Below are 23,633 nucleotides of genomic sequence, written 5' to 3'. Positions count from 1 at the left end.
ATTGGATTTGAATAGTGCACAGAGACTTTAATCCAGAGTCATCAGGTTTCTCAGAGCAGAAGTTTATGTCCTAGCTGATAGGTATAACTTACCATGTGAAGCATCAGATGATATGAAGGGTTGACTATTTGGTGACAGATGCAGGAATTCTCAAATCTTTTCTTCTGTTATCCATTTTTAAATTTGGTACTACTATTACTATTAAGAGAAACAGTGAGTAACTAGTACTGTTGATCAGGCTAGATCCTGCTTGCAGGATGTACTGAGTAGGCTGTATCAGAGTTTTCTTGGTGTTTGAGAGAGGAAAAAAAGAAATCCTCTTACTGATCTATAATTTGTCCCATTGAACAGCCCAGACCATTGGATTTATTGTCAGGAGACGTAATTCTTCTAGAAGGATGTGGTGGCATTTTTTCTGTTCAGGTGTTCTTTTTCCTTTGACTGAGGTGCCTGGTATTAGACACATGATATCCCTCTGAAGGCCTTCAAAATCACTCCTTCCTCTATTCAGTAGGTAATGTAGGCATTATCTTAGAAAATCTGCTTCTTTAGGCACCAACAATAAGGTGACTATTTTAGGTAGTCCAAATCCCATCCTAAGTTTCTCCTTATGCTTAGTCAGGTGTGTCACACCAAGATGGTGAATGAGTTTGTATACCATGATATCTAATTCAAATCCACTGTACTTTTCTATTCTCTGAAGATTAGAAGGGCAGTTCTGGGTCATAGCTGATGTACAGTGCAATATGGTATAAAAGAAGCTGTTACTTCTACAGAGAGTCTGTCCAACTGCTAGCTAGAGTTTCTGGTTTTAGATATGGTTTTGGAAAAAGTAAAAGTAATTTTCCAGATGGCTGTAATTACTGCACAAAACATTTCTATGAAGTTTTACTCTTTCTATGAAGAGTCTTTCTCTTTTCTTGTACTTAGCAATATTTTTCTTCCTAGTTCTTTTGACTAGATGTGCTCTGTTGGTGGTTCTCCCTCTTAATATTGTTAGTGGAAGATAATTCTTCAGAACAAGGGAGAACTTCATGCTAATCTCTGAAGGGCATGAGACTGGGAATTTGCTGTCCACATTGGGAGCTGTGAAAAATGCTGTCTCTTACAAATATCTGCCTGGAATCTGGTTGTTACTGAGTCACAGGAACAAAGAGAGCTGTGGGTAAGTTAACCAGACTTCACCCCACTCTGAATGCTGTTTTCAGCTACCAGCATATCTGATTTGCAGTTCAAGTGTAGCATGTGAAGGGATGGTACTTGTGTATGTGGTGTCTTACAGCTAAGGTATGAGCGGTTATTAGAACCTGAGCTCCACTGCTAGTATACAAATGACAGACAATAAGAGGGCTTGTGGTGGGTTTTTTCAATCCCATGTACTTTGTTGCTTTATCTGAGACTTATACAGCACTGGGCATTGCACTAAGCATGTATTTTGCTATAGTTGCAAGGAAAAAGAGAATTTTGATTTCCTTTTGACTGGTGGAAATGAGAGAATTGCTTAGCTGGTCTCTCTAAGTGTCTCAGCACTAGGGCTCCACTCCCCTTGCTTATATTCACATTTTCTCAGTAATTTTGCATAGCTCTGAATGTGGCTTCTAACTTTAAGCTTCCAAGGTTTTTCTCTTCCCTCCAACAGAGAAAAAACTCACAGATCTCAAGCTTGGTGGTATTTTGGCTTTGTGTAAACACAGCTCTTAATTTCAACTGTGGAAAAGGAAAAACCTTTTGATATATTAAAGTTTCAAACTGCTCCTTACTGATCTATTGCTATTGTGGAGACAGCTTTGAGTGTACTAATTCATCAGTTCCTTGTAAGCAGAGAGGAGGGAAAGAATAGGAGGAAGCAAGGAAAGGGGTGGATGGGGAAAGAGTTGTGGAAGAGAAAATAAAAACATGGGAAAATGTAAGGGATGGGAGAAAAGGCATAGCAAAGCAGGGTTTTTTTACTGAATGTTTTATGAGTTTCTGGAAAATAATATAAGAGGTAACCCTAGAGAGTAGTGGAATTGTCTGTGCCCTTGTTATTACTGTGGCATTCACAAGCTAGAACATAATTCAGTCATGAGTGACTTCCCACTGCCAGATAGTGTTCAGGGGTTGTTGCAGCTGTGAGTTGCATGTTCAGGTTACAACTGGGTTTGGTTAAAACCAGTCTCTTAGGTTGTCTTCATCTTACCTCACTTTAAGACCTCTGACAGATGTTGAAGTCTGTCAGATTCACTCTGGGCTCCTTTCAGTGTGGGAAAGTTAGGACCAGCAAGAGGGCAAGGCATATGGGTGGAAATCAGCCTAAGGTTTAAGGTAGTTTAAGGCTATTGGGTTACCTGTAGCCAGTAGTTGAGCTCTAGTTGGTATGGCCAGCAGAACTGCCAAAATAGTTGGCACCGTGACTATAATGAGAGCTCATTCTTAGCCGTGTTAATTCGGAGTAGGACTTAACTGTGTTCTGAGCTGCCTGCCTTGACTGATGAATGCTAGCTGTGTAGCCCTTGGTGTACGCATGGTTTTGAGCATAAATTCTGTTAACAAAGGTGGTGGCTACAAGGTGCAGAATACTCTAAATCTGAAAACTTAGTAACCATCAGCTTTCTTTCAGTAGAAGCAAAGTCTGAAACCATTCTGCCAGGAAAATGAATTTAACTTTCTGATTTTTGTCTTGTGATAACCAAAAAACCCAAGTCAACAGGATGTTGCTCTTTCACTCTGAAAGTCTCGTGGTTGTTGCCGGCGTCTGCTGAAATGGTTATTCATATCACAACTCCTTTTAAAAAAGACTACACTGCTTTTGTTATATTCAACTCTCAGTGGAGAGGGAAGGTTTGGGTTTTTTCCTGAACTCTTGTTCCTTTGGTCATGATGCCGATAGGTTGTTTTAATCTGTGCTTGATCTCAGAGTCTCTCAACTATTATCAGTCATGTAGTCTTGGTTCTGGTTTGTTGAAACCTGGGGAGGAGAGGAGCAGTGGAGTGTAGAATGTCACTCTTCACATGGAAAAAATCTTTATTTCCTAGATTCTGTGTGCAGCTGATCTTCCTGTCTCTAAAATACTTAAAGAGCTTAAACATTTCAACTGTTAATGATTTAACCTGTGGTCTTCCACACTTTTGCATGGGCTTAGTGGTTGCCACAATAATTCATAGATGGTACCTTGGTCTTGACTCTAGTATTCAGAGGTAATGTTTCATTATATTCAAATTTATGGGAGTTTTTAATGAGGAATTGCATTAAAGTTCATGGGAGTTTTTAATGAGGATCTAATGTGTTCATGACTCTTAAAGCAAGCAGATGAGGTGGGCAGGCTCATTCTCTTCTGACCAAAATGTGTTGCATTTGTGCCACTTTCAGATCCAAATGATACACCTGTGCTACAGCATCTAGCCTTTTCTCCAGTATGATGGGAGTGGAATTCTTCTGCTCAGCGTGAAGGAGGATGCTTTTAAAATGCATATCATCTTGGCCTAGCTGTTACAGATTCTCTTGAGGCCTTGTGTCTCAGGCTGCTGAGAATGCCCTGAGGTGTGCTGAGGATCTGGAACTCCACTGCTGGGAAATAGGATGGTGCAAGGACTTCCCAGCTCTCTCCCTGAGGTGCTCTGCTGCTCTAGGACTCACATAATCTTTTGGATAGCAAACATTGATTAGACACATGAATTCTGAGCAATGTTCCCTTAATATTACACATCTCTCTCCTTTCATTCATGTCATATTTTGGGGATATTGAATGTTTGGGGCATATTGCAGTGGAATTCCACTTCAGTTGTTCTATTCTGTACAACAAAATACATTTCTTCTGGGAACTTCCAGGAAGATGTTTTTCCTCCTATTTTTCTCCTTATTTCTTCCCTGTCTTTCCTGTGTGATCTGGCTTCCTTCTCACTCTTTTTTCTTTTTATTAAATTATGTGGGGTTTTTCTCCATACCCTTGAATAATCCAGTTCTTTCCCTTCTGCCTGACCACAATTTCTTTCAGATGGAATAAAGTGATTTTTTTTAAAAAATGTTTTCAGCCCTGCCTATGGGGTCTGAATAACAGCCACACCCAGTTTATTTCAGGTTGCTGTTGTTTGGTAGTGCTTCCAGAAGCCACAGTGGCACCAGAGCTGGTGACAAGCACAGGAAAATGCAAGGTCAGAAAAGCCTTTGTCACATTATTCAGCAGCTGTATTTTTTGGGATACATCAAAAGATCTTGCCCTCTGAGGTACTTCTGCATGGACAGAAGATGAGCTTGTGGCATGTCTATTTGTAGTAGTCTTTAGAAGCTGGCTGTTTAAAAATCTGTTTGTTTTCTGTGTTTGTCTCTGTAATATCTTACCCTTTCTACCTAACCATGCATTTGATAGGTCATATCATCATATACATCTATAGATCTAAAAGCTGTCCATTACTTTTATAATATTAAAAATCTTTCATGGTCTGTGCCATAATCAAACCAAGTGGTGTAAATTTTCTTTTTTTTCCTTATATGATACTAATTTCTCAGGAAGAAAGAGCAAGAAAAGTTGTTAACCAGGTATTTAGCAAATAAAATCTTTTTTTAACTTCCCCCGAACAGTGACTTTTCCCAGAAGCAGTCCAGTAGATTTTTTTTTCCACTCTTGATGCTATTGTTCAGATGCCTTTTACTACTGACAAACCAGCTGTTCTTTCTGTCATCTTTTTCTTCTTGGGCATTGGAATGTTTCAATGTAATCTTTATATATGTATATAATTTTATGTTATATATACATGTGTGCATATATTACATTTATATATATTTTAAAATATGCTTTTTATCAGTCAGGAAGGTAAAGCAAAGAAGCATAGTGGCTATTCATGGGGTGGACTGAAGTCCCTGGAATAATTGTTTCAACTCAAGGAAGAGCCTGTTTCCCACATGCTATATTGGCCAGGAGATTGAAGTTGCTGACAGTGCTCTAAGCTTTTACATGGTCTTTTATCTCTTCTGGGCTTGGGTCCTGGAATAGCTTGAAAATTAAGAACAGAGATGGTGAGCTTGAGTTGATGGTTAGCTGGTGTAGGGACTTAAAGGCCAGGTCTGAAGAGTTCACATAGACTGTGTGTTGACATGAATTTCTGCAGTATTCTCTATGAACTGAAGTTTCTTAGGTGTGGAAAGGGTTATGCCTGAAAACAGCAGCCTGTTATACTGATGGAAGACAGGACATGGCATTACTGGTTGGGGTTGTCTGGACCTCAAAGGATGACTGATCTGCTGGACTTGGCACAGTTGATGGTGGATCAGATTTATGAGTGAGCCTTAAGAGTTAGGTAGGCATTTGGCAGGATTTAAGAACTGAACGAAGGAGGCACTAAACCTCTGTAAGCTAGTCATCTCTAAGCAGTCATCTCTAAGCACCTAAACATCTGTGTAAATCCAGTCTTCTGTGTGTTAGTTTGCCTGACATCTAGCAGAGAGACTTATTCTACTTTACCTCCCAAGCAGTTTTGTGAGGATGAACACTCAGAGACAGTTAATGCAGTGACAGATGTCAGTAACTAACTGGGATTGATAAGTGAGAGATACTAAGTCTGCCTGCCAACTTTTATAACCATAAAATCTACCTAATGTGTGAATTTATTCATTAATATGCTTTATAGAGGGACTTTTAAATGGCCTTATCAGTCTATAGTAGAGTTGTATAATTAAAACTGGCAACACCAACAAAAAATAGTTGCGAACGGGTCAATTATGTCATGCAGACTTTTTTTTTATGTTTCTCTAGCCACATAATCCTTCTGAGGATTGTTGGAAGAGCCTAGGGACAGAGAAAAATGGCATCAAGTTCAAACTCTGACAGAGTATAATAATCTAAGGTGTGGGACTGTTGCTGAACACCCTCAGCCACCAACCTTGATCATGTAAACTAGTCTTTGCTGACTTGGGGGTTTTGGAGATAGCTATCAAATCACGTACAGCGAGCTACAGCTGTGTCTACATAGGAAGGCTCAGAATTGTTTAGGTTAGAGTCAGAATACTTAATAGATGTGGTGGGCAGTGCCAGTTCCAGAGTGCAGTGTAGTACCCTTTCTGCAGCTGACTCTGCTTCAGAAATATGCATTTTTTCCACATAAGTAAAAAATCTGGAGATTTTTTAATAGATTTATATTTTTATAAATATTAGATGTATAAATATAATATGTAAACATACTTTATATATTAAGTATGTAAAATTGTACTGTGACAGATGTGTTTGACTTCATGTAGGAAGAAGTGTAGCCTGGATTATACGTATACACACACATATACTGATTTATATATATACATACAAAACTAAAACTACTATAGCAGATGTGTTTGATTTCATCAAGTAGCCTGGATTATTTTAACTAGAGTTATTCTGACAAAGAGGGACAACAGGAATGAGAACCAATTTGAAATCCTATTTCAATCTCTTCCTTTGACTTCTAAAAGAGCTGGTTTCTATCATGTCAGTAAATTAAGAATAAGATACCTACTTAAGGCAGATGACTTAAGTGTACCTGATTAACTAGCTGTCTTGTAGGAGAGGGAGCTGAAGCCCTTAATTTAGAAATTAAACCCAGCCCTGATCTGAAGCTGAAATTTAGATTCTGTTGAAAGCTCTATTCTGAGCTTTTCTTGGTGAAAAAGAGCCACTAGTTAAAGCGTGCTGTGTATGGCTATTTTATTCAACCATATTTTCTAGTCACTTTTTTCTCAAGTAGCTGGTCATGTATCTGTGAAGTGTTGACAGTGTAACTGCAGCTTGACTGTACAGTGCTATGAAATACTTGACTATAGTGCAGTAAGAAAAATGATACTGTTTTATGATTTCTTGAATGACTTGCATGGAAGAAAGTTGCGTTATTTCCTGCTTTCATAGAGTTTTTTGCAGTTTTCACAGTATTTCTGTTTCACTGTTTTCTGCAACTTCTTGAAGCCTGGAAAGAAAGAATTGTTCTATTCTTGACCAGAGATCAAGTCAGTCATTTGTTCTCACTTGAAAATGTAGTCTGTGTAGGTGGACCAAAAACTAAGGGATTACTGTTCAGAAAGCCAGTTTGTATTCATTTATTTCATTAATTGTTGTGGAGAAATAATGAAAAATTCCTTTGCCCTCCATACCCATCTCCCAGAACGCGTAACAGTCATGTTTTAAACATATTAACATGTTGTTACAGCAACAAGACTTCAGTCACTTCTGTCTCCCTATGCAGTGGTTCCTTTTTTTTTGCGAACATGCACAATGTTGCAGAATTAAATAGTAGTTAGGTTATGGATTATCTATGAAAAGACTTTTCTCTGAACAACCTATTACTAAAGCTATTTCCTATGCTTCACAGAATCGTCTAGGTTGGAAAAGACCTTGAAGATCATCCAGTCCAACCATTAACCTAACACTGACAGTTCCCAACTACACCATATCCCTCAGCGCTATGTCAACCCTCCTCTTAAATACTTCCAGGGATGGGGACTCCACCACCTCCCTGGGCAGCCCATTCCAACGCCTGACTAACCGTTCTGTAAAGAAATGCTTCCTAATATCCAGTCTAAACCTTCCCTGGCACAACTTGAGGCCATTCCCTCTTGTCCTGTCACTTGTTACTTCATTAGAGACTCATCCCCATCTCTCTGCAACCTCCTTTCAGGTAGTTGTAGAGGGCGATGAGGTCTCCCCTCAGCCTCCTCTTCTCCAGGCTAAACAACCCCAGTTCCCTCAGCCGTTCCTCGTATGACATGTGCTCCAGACCCTTCACCAGCTTCGTTGCCCTTCTCTGGACACACTCGAGTAATTCAATGTCCTTTTTGTAGTGAGGGGCCCAAAACTGAACACAGTAATTGAGGTAATCGAGTAATCGAGCCTTACCAGTGCCAAATACAGGGGTAAGATCACTTCCCTGTCCCTGCTGGCCACGCTATTTCTGATACAAGCCAGGATGCCATTGGCCTTCTTGGCCACCTGGGCACACTGCTGGCTCATGTTCCCCCAGGTCCCTCTCTGACTGGCAGCTCTCCAGTCACTCCTCCCCAAGCCTGTAGCGCTGCTGGGGGTGGTTGTGGCCGAAGTGCAGCACCCGGCATTTGACCTTATTGAAGCTCATACAGTTGGCCTTAGCCCATCGCTCCAGCCTGTCCAGGTCTCTCTGCAGAGCCTCCCTACCCTCGAGCAGATCAACACTCCCACCCAACTTAGTGTCGTCTGCAAACTTACTGAGGGTGCACTCGATCCCCTCATCTAGATCATCAATAAAGATGTTAAACAGGAGTGGCCCCAAAACCAAGCCCTTGGGGACACCACTCGTGACCGGCCGCCAACAGGATTTAACTCCGTTCACCACAACTGTTTGGGCCCGGCCATCCAGACAGTTTTTTTACCCAGCAAAGCGTGTGCCCATCCAAGCCATGAGCAGCCAGTTTCACTAGGAGAATGTTGTGGGAAACGGTGTCAAAGGCCTTACTAAAGTCAAGGTAGACAACATCCACAGCGTTTCCCTCATCCAATAAGCAGGTTGCCCTGTTGTAGAAGGAGATCAGGTTTGTCAAGCAGGACCTGCCTTTCATAAACCCGTGCTGACTGGGCCTGATCATCTGGTTGTCCCACATGTGTTGTGTGACGGTACTCAGGATGAGCTGCTCCATCAGCTTGCCGGGCACCGAAGTCAAGGTGACAGGCCTGTAATTTCCCGGATCATCCTTCTGACCCTTCTTATAGATGGGCGTCACATTGGCCAATTTCCAATCTGTCAGGACCTCCCTGGTCAGCCAGGACTGCTGGTAAATGATGGAAAGCGGCTTGGCGAGCACCCCAGCCAGCTCCTTCAGCACCCTTGGGTGTATCCCATCTGCTCCCACAGACTTGTGTATGTCTATGTGATGCAGTAGGTCACTGACTGTCTCCTCCTGGATTGTGGGGGGGTTGTTCTCCCAGGCTCTGTCTTCTGACTGAGGAGGCTGGATTCCCTCAATACAACTAGTCTTGTTATTAAAGACTGAGGCAAAGAAGGCATTAAGCACCTCAGCCTTTTCCTCATCACTTGTTGCCATGTTTCCTCCTGCATCTAGCAGGGGATGGAGGCTCTCCCTGGTCTTTGTTTGGCAGTTGATGTACTTATAGAAACATTTCTTGTTATCTTTGATTTCTGAACCCAGATTAATTTCTAGCTGGGCTTTAGAGCCTGATGTCAGAGCCTGTGAAGTGTTGATGTTTGTACTGAATTTGGTAATCCACACTAAATCTCTAATGAACTAAATATTTATTGGGCTATGATCTGTTCAGGAAGTAGATTGGACTATAGTTCTATACCTTTGCTAGTTGTATTTCTTGGGGCCTCCTAGCAGGTAGCCAAACCATGAGGCAAAATTTTCTACTGTCTCGTGCTGTAACTGGTGGTGTTCAGTATGAGGGTACACCAGTACATATTTTTCAATATTTTGTTCCTCTAGAGGTCCTTTCAGTTGCCTTCTCTTTCTTCTTGATGTTACTCTAAATCATCCCTGAAGCATTCATTCCACATCACTAGAAAGTATGAGAATACAATCTGAAGCCATAGGAGACCACACCTATGGAACAGTAGGAGTCTTGATCTGGTTCTGACAGAAGGTGTTTTTTTCTCTGCTCTTGTGAGTTTGTTTGGTTTTTTGAAGAAAAGCTTTCTTAAGCATCATGGTGTAAACACAGAAGCTTATTATTTAGTTGCAACACTGCCAGATGATCATGAAGCAAGATCTAGCCTGTGCTTTGGAAAGCTTCATTCTCTGTATTCATTTACAGGGATACCCAGCAGAGATGCTCCACTGGGATGTAGTAGCTTTTTGTACATGTTTTCTAAGGCTAGGTGGCAAGTTTCTTGATCCTTGGTTTAATGCCACCAGCGACAACAGGAGTTTCCACACACCACCACCCCCTGCCCCATAGTGAATGGAGGATTTAATTATTAAAAGATGATGTTTGGCAAGGAGGGGTGATCTCTACTACCGTTTGAGGCCGCATTCAGGTTTTGCTCTGTTATCACCATGGCTGAGTTCATCATGAATTATATGTCAATTGTATGGGGCAGCCAATTTCTGCTGGCCTGCTGGATGCCAGCTTGAAAGAAGTTTCACTTTGGTTCACTTTTGCTTTGCAGGAGAAGACAAAAAGAAATTACCACAGTGATACCATAAGCCTCTGTTGAAAGTCCTGGGGAACAGGTGTAAGCCTTGGAGCAGAAAGGTTGATATTTTCCCCTTTATCATTGCTTATTGACCCACATTGATTATATATAAATTTATTTTTTGTCTGGATTGAACTATATCAATGTATTTGGCGAGTTTTTAGTCTGAACTGTGTCAGATTTTACATCTGCCATAAAACTTGCTAGGATTTTGGTCTGCCTAATGTATGCAAGTGCATCTTTAACTTAAGTTTATCCCTCTTCATTGTTCATCTGCTAGTTTCATCTGCTTGCTGCCATAAACAACAGATGTGCAATAAACTGGGCAGGACAAGCAAAGGACACTCAAACTACTAGCAAACAGAGTTAGTTCAGGTGTGTTTGATTACTGCTTCTCAAATACTTCATGAGTCTATTTGCAAATATCATATAAACCAAAGTTTGGAAGAAGAAAATTATTTTCACTGATATTTTGTGTTAAATGGAAAAGTAGTGGCAGTTGACAGGAAAGAAGCAGTCTAATAGCCTTAAAAATCTTGGGATTTCATTTGTATCACCATGTCTAACTTCCATGTTAAAGTCTCAGGAAAGACTGCACAGCACAAGTCCGATTTTGTGATGTGGAGTCATTATTCATGTGCTGTTCCGCAGGTCTGTTTCATGTATTTCGTTTGAAACAGTGGGGAGCTTGTGTGTGGGCTTTTGGTGAAGGTGATCCAGAGCATCCCTGGAAATGGAGTTGTTTAATCTTTTCTCTCTCCCCCTCTCCTCCCTGATGGCTGCACTAGAAATAAGTATGATTAGGTTCTGCTTTTTTTGGTGTCTTTGTGTACCTTTTAAAGGGCATCTTCTAATGAGTTAGACAGAATGGAGGGCTAACATAAAATCCTCACTTTGTTTCAGAGAATTTAGAGACCTTGGCGGAGTCATGTCCACAATTAATTGAATATCAAAGACTCAGACTTCACAAACACTTCTTTGTACTCTCCATGTGATTTGTTTGGGGACAAAAAGCATATTTTGCTTCAACATCTACCTAAACCTAGTCTAGTAAGCCTTAAAAGTCCATTTGTTGCAGTTATGGAGGTCTTGGAAAGTTCACACATAATGTAAGTTAGATATAAGCAGTTCCCACAAGTGCCAGTGGGGAAAAAAAACCCAACCAAACAATATAAAAACCACCTGTAGTGATGGTTAGACTAGTGTAACTGGCAGTGTGGGGAAGGTAGGGAACCAGCTAATTTTGGGAAGGAGGGAGGTGAGATAATGTGGACCTCCCAGCAGCCTCAGGATGTGAATTTCTCACACTTGGAAGGTCAATGTCACAGTAACAAAACAATACTAGTAAATAGGATGTTAAGGTTGGATATACTATGCAAATTAACCTAGGTGTTTGGAGGAGTGTGTGGATTTTTGTGGTTGTTTTTTTTCCCCCCATGTGTGTACCTTGTAAATCAGCTTTCTTTGTGGGAATACATTTGTTAGTGTGAGATTATTTTCTTTCTGGTTAGCCATTTTACAACTCCATCTGGACACTGAAGCATAGGATATAGATGCTCTGTGTGGTCCTATCCTATTGCTGTCTTTGAGGGTGATATATAGGTATTTTATAGCCTCTTTTTATGGCTTTATTCTTATTTGCCCCTGTTGGTTGTTGCTGCAACAGTTGTGCTCTCAGCATATTACAAGGTTTGGGAGAAAAATGCAGGCTAAAACTCTTGAGTGTACTCAGAATATTCATTGTTCTTTCTAAAATTATCTTAGCAAACTGATTGATCTGTCATGCTCTTAGAACAAAAAATATCTGCCTGAGTTGCAATATCATCAGGCTGGAAAAAGGGCATAATAAATGGTTGGTTCATGAAAGACCTTGTGAGTCTTGCCTGGGTAGCTGGAGTTGTGGGGGTTAAGGAAGGTATTTTAAGTGATAAAGAATGTATTTTCGTTGATGGGTAATCAATGTTGGTGAGAGAAAGCTTGTAACTAGTGGTCAAAATGACAGGAACTGCGAATGAGATTTTTGCATGTATAATGTCAGATGAAAGTCTGTGACCTAAGGATATTTCCTGCCTGCTCTCATATTTTGTTACTATGTTACGTGTTTTGGGTTTTTTCCTTCTGCTTGCTATATGTATGGTCTATCAGGTAGGGGATGTATAGCCTACTGCAAGTGCTGACACTATCAAATTAGCCATTGCTGTTTATAGGGGTTTTTTTACCAAAGAGCTAACAGGCAGCAGCTGACAATGAGATTTTCAGTGTCAGAAATGTACTGAGTATCAATATAAGGAAATGATGGAGTATCTTTATTTTTGTGCTGTTTTTCAGACTGCTCTGCAATGACTACAGCAAGATATAGGCCTACCTGGGACTTGGTACTTGATCCATTAGTGTCCTGCAAGCTCTGCCTTGGTGAATATCCTGTGGAGCAGATGACAACAATAGCACAATGCCAATGCATCTTCTGTACCCTGGTGAGTTGGCTTTTTTATTAGGCATAAAAAACAATGCACAGTTTTAACTGCAGAGATCATGTGTGTTTCTGCTGAGTGGGTTTCACCCTGAAGTGTTGATGCTGCAGTGGAAATAAATACTGTTGCTGTGGACTTGACACAAATGCTAGCAAGTAAACTTTTCCTGTTTAAAAAAAGTTTTTACTCAGCACTTCAGTATTCTGCTGTATAGTTACCTCCTCACCTCCTTAGCAAGGTTATTCACACTTTCTTTTACCTATCAGTATCTTGGATTTGGGGTAGTGGTTTTTTTGGTTGATTGGTTTTTTGGGTGGTTTTTTTTTTTAACTTTAGCTTAGAATGGAATATTTCAGTTGGAAGGGACCTACAAGGATCGTCTAGTTCAACTGCCTGACCACTTCAGGGCTGACCAAAAGTTAAAGTATGTTAAGGGCATTGTCCAGATGTCTCTTAAACACTGACAGGCTTGGGACATCGACCACCTCTCTAGGAAGCCTGTTCTAGTGTTTGACCACCCTCTTGGTAAAGAAATGCTTCCTAATGTACCGTCTAAGCCTCCCCTGATGCAGCTCTGAACCATTCCCACGTGTCCTGTCACTGGGTACCAGGGAGAAGAGCTCAGCACCTCCCTCTCCACTTCCCCTCCTCAGGAAGCTGTAGAGAACAATGAGATTGCCCCTCGACCTCCTTTTCTCCAAACTAGACAAACCCAAAGTCCTTAGCTGCTGCTTATAGGATGTTCCTGTCACCAGCTTTGTTGCCCTCCTCTGATTGCATTCAAGGACCTTCACATCCTTCTTAAATTGTGGGGCCCAGAACTGCACACAGTACTCTAGGTGAGGCCGCACCAATGCTGAATACAGCAGGATAGTCACCTCTTGTGACCAGCTGGTTACTCTGTGTTTGGTGCACCCCAGGATGTGGTTTGCCCTCTTGGCTGCTAGGGCACACAGTTGGCTCATATTGATACTGCTGTGAACTAGCACCCCCAGATCCCTTTCTGCAGGGCTGCTCTCGAGCCACTCCTCTCACAGTTTATACTTGTGCCAGGTGTTACTCTGTCCCAGGTGCAGAATTTGGCATTTGGACTTGTTAAACTTCATCCCATTAATCATTCCCCAATGCTCCAATTTATCTAGATCCCTCTGCAAGGCCTCTTGTCCCTCAAGAGAGCCAACAGCACCTCCCAGTTTGGTATAATCAGCAAACTTTCTAATGGTGCATTCAACTCCTGCATCCAGATCATTGATAAGTATATTGAACAGAACTGGCCCTAGAACTGAGCCCTGAGGAACACCGCTGGTGACGGGTCACCAGTCAGATGTAGCCCCATTCACTACAACCCTTTAAGCCCTTTCCTTCAGCCAGTTCTTCACCCAGCACGCTGTGAACCTGCGCATTCCACAGTTGAACAACTTATCCAGAAGGATGCTGTGAGGGACAGTATCAAAAGCCTTACTGAAGTCTAAAAAAACTACACCCAGCACCTCCCCTTCATCCACTAAGTGGGTGACCCTATCACAGAAGGATATCAAATTAGTTAAACAGGACTTTAACTTGTGAACCCATGTTGACTGTGCCCAACAATTGCATTATTCTTTAAATGCCTGTTAATAGTACCCAGTATAGCCGTACACACACTTGTAACTAGAAAAATATTTAATGTATTATATATTCTAATTTCACTGTTTCATAATTACAATCACATAATATGTTTTCTTTACTATGTTGTACAAATGCACGCCTGGAATAACGAGAATCTTGTCAGTTAAGTATAATACACTGTTTGGTGAGCATAAGTGTAGTATGTAGCAAAGATCACCATCACAAAATGTTGATGTTAATTTGTTGTAAATGTTGGTGTTGTTAATTTTGCCATGGATGCAGGTACACCAAAAACCTTGTAATGATGGTTCAGCAGTGGAAAACTTACAGTAACATCAGTAAGAATATAATTTCTGGGATACATGATGCTTAAAGACTTTAACATCATGTCATAAACTCTTGAGAAATTATAGGTTCAGTCATGGGATCCGGTGATTTTTATTTTTTTTAATTCAAAAGTCCCTTTCAACAAAGTTAGTGCTTTGGTGGGTTTTTTTAATGTTGAAGAGCAAGGATTTTTTTAAGTAGTCTTTTCAATCTTTTCTTTTTCTTCATGGAAATATTACCATTTTTTTAAATAATAGAGTTTTTCTGATGGTTATTGAGAAGATATAGAGGTTGCCAGTAGAACAGACAGCTCCTTTTTGTTGCTTACAGAAAACAGCAAAAAAGAAGCAATGCAAACAGCTCAGTTTCTAATACGTGTAATATTCTAAGAACTCAAAGTTGTTGCAACCAACTTTAATGTTGATGTTCCTTGGGAACAGAGGAAGTGAGCACACAGGCAGATAAACAGATACAGTCTGTTGCAAGCACTGTGCCTGTCCAATTAAAAAATAAATATTGCTTCGTTATGCACTTTGAAAGGAGTATTTGTTCAATCATGCAAAAGTGTATAAAATGGGCTTCATGAAAAACAGAATAATAGGCTTCATGAAAACTGTTCTCTACTGTTTAGGATTTACAACTGAGTTTTCTGTGTCTCTCCCTGTTGCCTGGATGTGGAGAATATTTTAATTTAATTTTTTCAGTAACATGTAAGGGGCAGCAGAAAGGCTGGATTGCCAGATATGCATCTTTCTCTCCAGCTTGTTCCTTCTGACATTTTCTGCCATCACTGATCTTCCATTTCTTCTTGGCAGATTACAGTTACTCTTACTGCTGTTTCGAAAGATATAACCTGTTACAGATATTAAAGGTGTAACCTTTGACGGTAACCTGTTCTTAGAACCTGGCATAAGTAAACTTACTGTCATGACATTGAATTCTTGTGTCGAACTCTATTCAGGTGGAATCATCAGTCCATTTTTACCATTTGTGTTTTGTTTTGTCTTGAAATGCTCATTTGGCTTTGTCCTGTTTAAGCAAATCAGCATATCTTGTCTGCCTCTTCTCTGCCATTTGTATGAGCTTCACTACAATGACATTTGAGTTCTCTGAAAACATTATTTGCCCTGAATTTTTTCAGTGAATTAATAGGAAATAATATTACCCTTGCTTTCATTGATGGTGGTGTGGGAAGAAATAAGAATCAGTCCAAATAATTGCAAGAGCAATAGCTATAAACATGTTACAGACCAGGAATTTAGTGTGACTGAAACCCAGGACCTCCATCTCTACCTTGTGAACAGTCTGCAGGTTAATAAATTGCCTAAGAAAATACTCCTGTAATGAGTCAGGCAAGACTGTTCAGCGCATTGGCAATGGTTAAGGAAGAGTGTGACAACTATGCACCGATTCCTTCACTGGTGTTCCTCTATATGCAGTCCTCAGTATGAACTGTGTTTTGTAAACAGCCAAATTAAAGTTATTAGAATACCAGTGGGGAAAAAAAATATCCTTTTGACTCAAGACTTTGGGTGGAGTGTACATACAGTAGATCCAGTACACTATACTAGGCTAAGTGGAAATAAAGAAATATTTGACCATCTCAGTTTTGTTCTTGGTGGATCAATATATAATTTTGTTCTGGCTACTTGCTTTTATGTAAATGATCTGAGGTAACTGATGGCCTCTGCAGTGATATGAGCAAAAAAGAAAAAGGGATGTCTATCACAAGTGTGAAAACTATTTTTGCTGCAATTCTTGCTCCGATCTCTAGCCCTTCTGTCTAAATTGCAGCAAGCTGAGACAGCATGAGTATGTATTACAAAGAGATCTTTCAAGTGCCGTGCTACTGGCATGTAGGCAGAATTTAGATCAACATGCGGATTTCTCAATCCTGTAATATTTCTGTTTGCAAGTCTTTACTCTTTATAACCATAGAAATGCTGTGGTAAAGATCTCATGAAGGACTGTCTTCTCCCAACACTTACGCACTAACACAACATTGCTATTCAGAAAGATAGAATGGGGACACTGTTTCCTTTTGCTCTCTGGCAGAGCTGTGCGTGGATTCAGTAGAGCAAACTGCCAGTGCTCTGCTGATACGACATAGACGCTACAGTTTCCCATTGTATTATCTTGCCAGTTGTGGCTATTAGTGCAATACTCCATTATGGTTTTTATTGTTATGATTGTTAATGCACACACAATGCTGTGAACTCTCTCAGGTTTTGTATATCTCATCCATTAGGAACGTATCCGTTGTTGGATTGCTCGAGGAACCAGAGGAACAGAAGTCTAGAGAGTAGAAAGGAAAACAAGCTATCTACTGTTGGCTGTTTGTTTTTCTGAGTATTGTCAAGGGGCAAACTAGTGTATCTTTTCTTCTAGAATCATGTCAGCAATAGGACCAATCTTAAGTGTGCTTTTCAAATTTTGGACCAAAATACTTGAATGTCTTGCTTTTTATTAAATCACTTTTTCCTACCTAAGTAGCACACAGTACATAGCTAGTAACCTTAACTTTTGAGATAGTCATTTAGCAGTTGCTTGCCCCAGCAGAAGTAATTGATTTTGCATGTTTTCTATGAAAAGCTTTCCTTATGACACCTTGTCCTTATGGAAGGAAAGGGAGAGTAAAACAAAGAGAGCATCACTTCTTTCTTTTTGTTTAATTTGTTTTGTATTAGTTACTGCACCAAAAATTTTTGGTTATTACTTAGCCTTTGCTTTTTTGGGTTTTGAGTTTGATTACTCATCTGCAGTCTACCTTGTTACTGATGGAAGGAGAGACTGCTATTCAGATATGTGAGAGAGAGGTCCTACAATCAGAAAGAAAACCACAAAACTAATGTTAAGATCTACCTTCTGCTGCTTGTTTGTGATTTCTTGTTGGCCAGCTGTGGACATGTAGATCACCTTTGTGGTGTTTGAAACTACCACTGCTATGTCAATTTTTTAGTAGATACTGGTACTCTGATTCTTACCCCTAGGCTCTACCTTAACTCCTCTGGTTAATCTTCCCTGGACCTTTAGATGTCCCTCTGAGCTTGGTAGAACTGCGATTTAAGCCTATATCTAAGCGTGTTCTATCTCAAGTAGCATGGCAGTGGAATAGTGATAGACTCTACCAGCTATCGCTAGCCCTCTTTAACCAGGATTACTGCATTGGCCTAATCATGACTGTTCATACACATACACTTCATTCTAGTCATTCCCCTAATTGAGCTTCTCCATAGGCTGAAGACCTGAAAGGAAGACCCTATGATCAGCAAAGCAAATATCATTATTCTGTCTACAGCTGGCAGCAGGCATCTTTTTTTTTTTTGTTGTTGTCATGCTTGACTGGAAGCACATAGAGCTTTGCTGACTTCTGAGTTGAATGACAGGAAAAAACATGATTTACTTAGTGTTATCCCTCACTCCGAATGAGGCACAGGTTGCCTCAGCTTCTCCTTCCCCTGGGGCAAGGCAGATATCATGAGCGGCATGGATGGGAGCAGGTGGGCTTGGCTGCTTTCCCTGTCCTGCAAGATTTGTCCCTGTTTGCCAAGGGAAACCTGCCTTAGCAGGGCAGCACCAGGTTGAGGCCAGGCTGTCCCCTACCTCTACCAAGAGGAGATGCCCTGCTTGCTTTGAAATGGGAGGGAGCAGGGAAACCTCATGGCTTGTGAGGTTTTACAGAGCTCTGGGTACTTAGCAGCTGTAATGTTTTCCTGTTTCCCACCAGCCTGCTGGCAAAGCTTAGAGCTTGCTGCTTGTGCTCACTTCCCCCAAACCTTAGCAGAGAACTGATACTAATCTTGACATGTGATGTGTCAGTAGAGGCTTTATGGTTAGAGGTCACTATGTGTTTGCATAGCAATTCACATGGTTGTCTGGGTTCTGACTTGTCTTGTAGGTGCTGTGATGACAAAACTCCTTGCTTAGATAATAAACTTGCCTATTTACAAAATAATTAATGTACAGTTGGGAACTGCATAACCCTGAGTGAAAACTAAACTTGATACAGAGCCTTCAGCTCTCCCCTCTCCTGTGTGATGTTACTAAATGAGATCAACACTATTTGTCTTCATCGGGGTGTTGGGAAAACTAGTTCATTTTTGTTTGCATAATGTTTTGCATGTGAAAGTGAAAGGTCCTTTCTTTGCTGCAGGTGTATTGTCCTCCCACTCAGAAATATTCTTTCTGTTCTGAAATAGAATAAAACTTTCTCAAACCACCATATTTGGGAAGACAGAATTTTTCTGTTGTTGTTTTTGCCTCCTGAATATTTGAGTTTTATCCTGCATATGTTAGCATTTGAAAACAAATTTCTTTTTGTAAAATTTATTCTGTGTGTTTCTACCAATTGCAGCCCTGAATAAGTGAGAACAAACAGCTTATGTAAAGTAATTGAAGGGTAAAAATCCATCATGAAAAAAATGTTTACATGTACGTGCACTTGAAATATCTATTCTATGACAAAAATATGCATGAACTGCAAGATTAATATCTCATTTGGCCATTTTCTGCTGACTATCTACTGATGTGAAAGATTTTTCTGAAGAAAAATTGTTCATCTTCTATATATCTTACAGTACACACTCATATATAAATGTGTATATAAACTCCCTCAAAAAAACCCAAGAACAAACACAACCCACCATTTCAAAGGATAGGAGGCAGCTGTAAGTCTTCATTGCCTTCCGTTTCTCTGTTAAGATGTTCAGCTGGAAACAGGCACTTGTTTTTTCAGGTTTAGTTCCTGTTGCTTGATCCTGCTTGTGACTTCCACAGCCATTTATTCCTGTGTCTCAAAGGGTATTTGCCATATTCTAATATTTCTCAAGCTGAAGAAGTCAGCAGGGCTCCCTTTTCTGCATCCTTGATATATACATTTCTTCTTGCCTCACCTTCATCATTTGTTGATTAATGGCCTGATACTGACACTTTTCTGTGCTCAAACTGGCACACTTAGTCCAATGCAGAGGGTTTGGAGGCTGCATTCAAGCAGAGGGGTGCTCCACCTCATTCCTAATGTGAGTATCTTGTCTGTGAGTTGTTTGCATCAGTTAAGAAGCGCGTACATGGGACTGCTGAGATATTTGGGTGTACTGTCAGAATGTATTTGGACAGAGGTAGAGCCAAAACAGCAAAATCTCTGCTGCTGTCCCCAGGATAAATCAACAGGCATCTTTGCTCTAACCACAGTGGCATCTGCAATGGGTGAGTCCTTGCTCCTGGCAGGCTGCTGGCCAAGTCCCATCCTGAGACTCTACCAACTCATGGGAGCACAAGGACTTATGGACAAGACCAGTTTTTACAGCTCAGAAAGGATGCTCAGATGGTTTGTCCCAAGACATGGAAGCACATGGGTTGTGTTTATCTTCCCCAGCCAAGACACCATTTGGCCATCATCCCCAGGCAAAATGATGTGACTGGATTTAGGCTGACAATATAGGCTGTAGCAGGGCTGCACAACAACTGGTGCAGTCTTTAAAAACTGATAGCAGGGCAGGAGGAAAAGGCATTTTGAACAAAAAAGTATTTTTAAAAACAGTCCAAGTGTTGGGCAGGTAGAAACAGGAAGCCTGTCAAACAGAGCTTTTTCAAATGCCACTTTGTGGAGAACATTTATCACCTGTGATGTTATCCATCTCTGGTCCTGGCTGAGGTCCCTTTCTTGGTGTGTACCTTCTTGTTCACAGCATAGGAGACCAAATTTGGGCACTAGATATTTCCCTGTTGCAGAGCTCTGGAAAGCCTTGCAGGTGCTTGTCTTAGAGTCAAGGTTTTGTATGCTTGTGTAGCATGATTTTTGTCTCTGCAACAAAACAAAGGATATAAAGACCAAATGTGTAAGACTATTCTCTGTTACTGCTGTCATATTTTTAGATCTGAAGTACTGCATGTCAAGATAAGGGACTGTTTCCTCCTGTGATTTATTCTTAAGGATGATGAATCAGCTGCAGTGTTAATAAAAATTGGAATTTTGATAGTAAAAATTTCTTTGAAAATAGATAACTCTCTCTGAGAAGATGTCTATAGAAGTGGAAATGATCTATTAAAGTTCAAAGTAGTATCACAAACATCAAGCATGTCTAATGTACATCTTTCTGAGATCTAGATGGTTTGTGAGGTTGAATATAGTTTATGTCCTTGGATTTGGTCAGTGTAGCTGACAGTATATCTAATAAAGAAAAAGAAGATCACTCCCATGGTGATGTGTATGCCTCAAACAGATCTCTGTGATTAAGTGTGCATAGATCTTTTCCAGTAAGTCATTTGTCAACCAAGTAGGTTAGGGATGATACTAAAAAGCCAGATTGTAGATCTGCTGTGGAGAATTGTATATGCTGGAGCAGCAATGCAAGAGTATTTCAAAGTTGAGCCTGTGATTAAATAAGAATACATTTGAAGAAGGATTATAACTACTACTTTACACAAAAAGGCCATGTAGTAAGTTTGAAAGAAGCTTAAAAGCTCTCCAAGGAACCTACCATTTTTTTTTTCTTTTCTCTCACATGTTTTCTTGCATGCTCTAAGTGTACCACGGAAACTTGGCAGAAAATACTTTTCTTTTTCTATGAAACACGAAGATTAAAAGTACATTGATCTTATTACCAGATGAGCATTCCTGTTGCTTTTAGAAGTATCCAGCAACGTATTAAAGAAAGGTAGCATATGACAATTTTATATACGGCTACAGGAATCCATGCTTTTCAGGAATAGGGAAGACTCAGGCTCAAACTTTACTCTGTTATTCTTCCTCTTCAGAGACTACCCCAGCTGTAGGCTTATTTTAGTGGAGATTTTCATCTTGGGCTTGTTCAGACTTGTCTAAATGGAAAGTCTTTCTAGAAAGTGACATCTTCAGGGAACATCTCTCTAGCTCAGAGTGAATTTGCTATTTGGACAAAAGAGAGGGGAGCTATTATTCCAAGAGTATTAGCCTCCACCTGAGACATGGACACCCAAATTCATATCTCTGATTTATTTGTAGTGAGAGGCATTTGCTCACTCATGCACATTCTCTTCCCCTACCCTGGTGAGTATAGCACACTGCATCACTATGTACTATTCTCATCTGAAGCTAAAAAATGATCATTGCATCACATTACCCAAAAGACTTAATGGACAATGTATCTACCAGTATAAATACCTATTCACCAGACTGACTGCGGAATTAGCTTAGTGGAATTAGCACAAAGCAGTCGAGTAACCGTGGTATTACACTGTCTTATGGCAAGAAAAGGTGTCACCTCCTCAGTATTCATTTTTCAGTAATATAAAGAAAAATACCTGGTATGCAGAGCATAAAAATGTTACAAAATACTATTAAAAGTAGTTGCAGTAGTTTTGTTCACCTGCGTAGCCTCATCATGTGAATTTTGAGCTTTGGCTTAATATCCTTTTAGCACAAAAACTGCCCATAGACCAAACTGTAGATTTGTAGCTACAAAACACTGCTAAGTGTGTGCTTCTCACTCAGTATCCTTTTATATTCTTCATATTCTTTCCTAGAATGTAAAGCCAAAAGGGTTCTTTACGTTCATCTAGCCTGATGTCATCTGTAATGTGTATCATAAAATACCAACCAGCATTTCCTGGCTCTTCATGTGGTTGAATGCAAGTTTATATAAATATGTGTGCGTATATATATACGTATGTATATTTTTAGAAGTTCATGTAATCCTGATTTGCAGATTGTATAGAATTTGCAAGACTTCAGCAATTTAGTCTACATGTTAATCATCTTACTTGGAAACATCTTCTTGTTCAGTTTCATCTTCCTTGCCAGTATTATTTTCTATTTCCCCTCTTTGCATTGATACTTAGGCCCACTATTTCTAGAATCAGATTTTTTTGTTTAAAAAAAAAAATAAAATCTCCCTCACTGAGAAAACATTTCAGCCCTTCCTCGTGTTCCTGAAGCACAAAGCAAAACTCTTAGTGATTGTGTGTCCAAGGTGAAGGGTTCTTTACCTGGTTAATATTTGTGCACAGTAGTAACTGCCTTTGTCTCCTTTCAATATTCACCTTTACCAAATGCATTGCAAAAAATTAATTCCCTTTCTTGCTTAGAACTTGGTGAATGCTAGATTTCTTTCCTTTTATTTCTTCTTTTTTCCCTTTCAATTTTATCAGTAGGTGTTTGTTTTTTTAAAAATGTTTTACCAATACCAGCATGTGATGATTTTGCGTGTAGTGCATGTTTTGTTTTGGGATGGCTGTGGCCTAGTGCCAGCACTAAAATACATTTAAAATTTTAAGAAATAAATCAAATGATACCATGGTAATATACTTGGCTCTGCAATCCTGTCATGCTTTTTTGGCCTTTTCAAATCCATTGAGTTATAAAATTTCCCATATGACTTGGCACTTGCATCTGCAGCATTAGTGTAGTGAGAAGTCTACATTTTGACAAAATCCACCTAACAGTTCTTAAGAAAATAGTACAGAATAATCTTATTGCCTGCCTAACTCTCAAATAAAAGGTGACATCTTGAAAAGCCATTTCTTGTCCCCTATGATAGTAGTAATAACATGTTCTTAAAAGTAAATTTGTTGTAACTCTTCAAAAAGGTATGTTCTTTTATTTTAAAAAATGAAGAAGTTCACCAAAAAATATCTTCAAGTGTTTCTAATTACGTGCATTTTGTGTTGTAAAATTACCTTAGGCAACAAATGAACACATTTTTTTGTCAAAGTAGGTGGTAGATAAGTGTTGCCCCACATTGAAACACTGAAAGTCAGATTCCTTCTCATAAGTTATGATAGTTTTTATTTGGTTTTGGATGTCAGGAGAAATAAGTCAAAGCACAGTCATCAGAAATAGGCATAATTTTTGCTCGAATTCTCCTAAAAGAAAATCAAAACCCAGACATTTTAATTCTTTATATTGAGATTTTGCTGCAGCCTGTGCAGGTTTGTTAGAGTTAAATTCAGCAGAGTAAAATTATGTGTTATGGTTTGGGAATTAAGCAAAATAATAACCATTTTGATTCTCATAGGGTATTTTGATCTTTATAACATTAGAAAAAAGGATGTGCAGCTGTAAATCAACAGCACATCAATGGTCACTGAATCTACTTTTCTGTGTGGTGCAATCCTTGATGTACAGTGGTT

General features: G+C 39.8%; 1 protein-coding gene across 11 annotated transcripts in view; it reads left to right on the top strand.

Moving 5' to 3' along the window:
* RNF144A (ring finger protein 144A) overlaps nt 1-23,633 on the top strand; it is a 69,513-nt gene that overhangs the window by 28,606 nt on the left and 17,274 nt on the right. For 6 of the 11 annotated variants that reach the window (XM_074861616.1, XM_074861619.1, XM_074861618.1 and 3 more), the window contains one exon: nt 12,448-12,593. In XM_074861616.1, the coding sequence (XP_074717717.1) occupies nt 12,459-12,593 (135 nt within the window). In that variant the 5' untranslated portion in view covers nt 12,448-12,458. Of the gene's footprint in view, nt 1-10,092; nt 10,179-12,447; nt 12,594-23,633 lie in introns of all 11 variants that reach the window. The other 5 variants (XM_074861611.1, XM_074861612.1, XM_074861615.1 and 2 more) reach the window with 1 other exon arrangement.

The sequence above is a fragment of the Strix uralensis genome, chromosome 3, assembly GCF_047716275.1.
Source record: "Strix uralensis isolate ZFMK-TIS-50842 chromosome 3, bStrUra1, whole genome shotgun sequence".
Classification (NCBI taxonomy): domain Eukaryota; kingdom Metazoa; phylum Chordata; class Aves; order Strigiformes; family Strigidae; genus Strix; species Strix uralensis.
Note: the sequence above shows the minus strand (reverse complement) of the source record. Positions and strands in the feature narration are given on the sequence as shown.